General features: G+C 39.0%; 1 protein-coding gene across 1 annotated transcript; it reads left to right on the top strand.

Moving 5' to 3' along the window:
* The first annotated feature begins 1352 nt into the window (after positions 1-1352).
* Positions 1353-1703, top strand: LOC148299068 (uncharacterized). Its single transcript, XM_088276401.1, has one exon. It carries the CDS (start codon positions 1353-1355, stop codon positions 1701-1703), a length of 351 nt encoding a protein of 116 aa, XP_088132527.1.
* The last annotated feature ends 469 nt before the right edge of the window (positions 1704-2172 follow it).

Raw genomic sequence — 2172 nt, 5'->3', positions numbered from 1 at the left:
AATTGGGACAATGAAAATATCATGGATTCATAAAATTCCTCGGGTGAAGAATATGATGCCACTGATTCAGAATCGGAGTCGGATTAGCAGTTTTCAGAAGAGCCGCAAAAGTTTGACTAAAAAATAGATGAAGCTCAAAACCCTGAAAATTAGCCGGAACAAAAATTATTATAGGCTGATAAGAATCTCTATACCTTCAGGTAAAAGCCATCAAAAGTAAATGTTCCTTCGACTCCCAAAACCGCCGCAAAAACCCCGAACGGGCGCAAAGTTTTTTGTAACTGCAAAAAGACCAAATGTCTCAAACTATATTGTGATTGTTTTCGGGATGGGCAAATCTGCGGAGATGGCTGCAATTGTCAAGGCTGCAATAATTTGGAAGTTTATGAGGATCTACGAAACAATTCAATGTGGACTCTAATGGAAAGAAACCCTGAAGCATTCAAGCCCAAAATTGAAGAAGAGCAGCATGCAAAGGGATGCCATTGCAAAAAGTCGCACTGCCAAAAAAAATACTGCGAGTGCTTTCAAGCAGGGCTGAAATGTGGTGAGCACTGCAAATGCGATGATTGCAAAAATATATAAGATGAGGAGCACTAGCATCATGAAAAAAAACAAGAAGAGTTAAATGGAATCAGGACCACGATAAAAAAATAAAGGAAATTCAACGAATGGATCACAACCACTTGAACAGCCGAAAAGAATGTTCTTTATATTACATCGAGTTCATATTCACTGACACAGTGTACCTGCAGTCTTCTATAGCACATACATTCGAATTACTATCCTTTTGATTTGTAAATTCCATACACGTTTCATTCCCGCAGGACACAGGACATAAGCTGCACATCGAGTAAGCTATATGAATGGGCATAATAATAATGAGCCGACTAAACGACTAATTAGCATAGATCCTTAATATAGATAAATATTGGATTATAATTTCAGATATCAAACAATATTAATCATTAATCAATGGATTCAAACACCAGAAAATTTCGATAAATCAACAACATCTCTCTCACTGAAACCATCACCAGCATTGCTTCATGTAATGATTACTTCTGTGTTGGCTGCCTCGACGATAAGATAACTCTTTGGTAGCAATCCATTTTAAAGCAGGAAGAATACTCTCGCCAGCGACTTCAATAGTGAACCATTCTTTCAATGGAGCGGCTCAATGACCGGAATCACCGATATGAAATTTTCAGAGAACTATACGCACTTGGCAGTGAGCTCCATGGACTCTTTTATCAGAATTTGGGATGTCGAATCTAGTATTATTATCATCAAATTTAGAGCATTTATCCACAATCTAGTGTCCAGTTATGTCTCTCTGGAAAATGTAGTTCATGAAGGACTTGCTGATTGTCTGCGGGGATCTTGGCCGAGTCTCCTTCTATGATACAACTTCGAAGGAAGTGACTCAGAAGTTAGAACTCGGAGAAGTATTCTTGACTAGTTTGGCAAAATCGAACAATGGCTCCTTCTTAGCTGCTGGAAACAGTTTCGGAGACACGTATATTGTGAATCTAGAGAAAAAGAATAAAACTATCAGCTTGAAACCACACTATAAATCTGTTAAATCCCTTGCCTTTACCGAAGACTCCAATAAGCTACTCACAGCCAGTGACGATTCCACTGTCAAAGTCATCGATGTCTACAGTGAGAAAGTCATCACTTCTCTCGAAGGCCACAAGTAGGCGGTGTCTTGCGTCAAGACTGATAACACAGATAGTAAAATAGCATACACATGTTCCTTTGACAAAAGCTTAAAAAGTTGGGATCTGCGGATGAAGGCCTGCATCGACACATTCCAAACTGGGAGCTCTCTGTGGAGCTTATAAGTTCTCGGGAAGCATGTGATCGCAGGGGGAGATAACGGAGTGCTATCGTTTTACAGTTTATAATGATAGATTCATAATGTTGGATCCGCAAAAACAGTAAATAAATTTATCATATCATATACTTTTTGACTGTTTCGAGCGATAACACACTTTTTTCTTGGGAGACTTACTTCTTTTGTGGAAAACTTCTCTAGCTGGTTTGCGTTGTCTCGTGCGCTTCACGCAAGTTATTCATCAAAAATTATAGCCGATGGGTCTGATCTTGGGGCCTTCCATTGATCGCTGCGTTTATTTTTACTTTTCTCTGAACCGAGTTTGAATTACT

This window comes from Brachycentrus maculatus, unplaced genomic scaffold, assembly GCF_059751285.1.
Source record: "Brachycentrus maculatus isolate JH-2025_06_01 unplaced genomic scaffold, ASM5975128v1 h1tg001374l, whole genome shotgun sequence".
Classification (NCBI taxonomy): domain Eukaryota; kingdom Metazoa; phylum Arthropoda; class Insecta; order Trichoptera; family Brachycentridae; genus Brachycentrus; species Brachycentrus maculatus.
This window is presented reverse-complemented; position numbering and strand designations above follow the sequence as displayed.

Coding starts and splice junctions, on each gene's coding strand:
- LOC148299068 (XM_088276401.1), top strand. CDS start 1,353: ATGAAGGACTTGCTGATTGTCTGCGGGGATCTTGGCCGAGTCTCCTTC.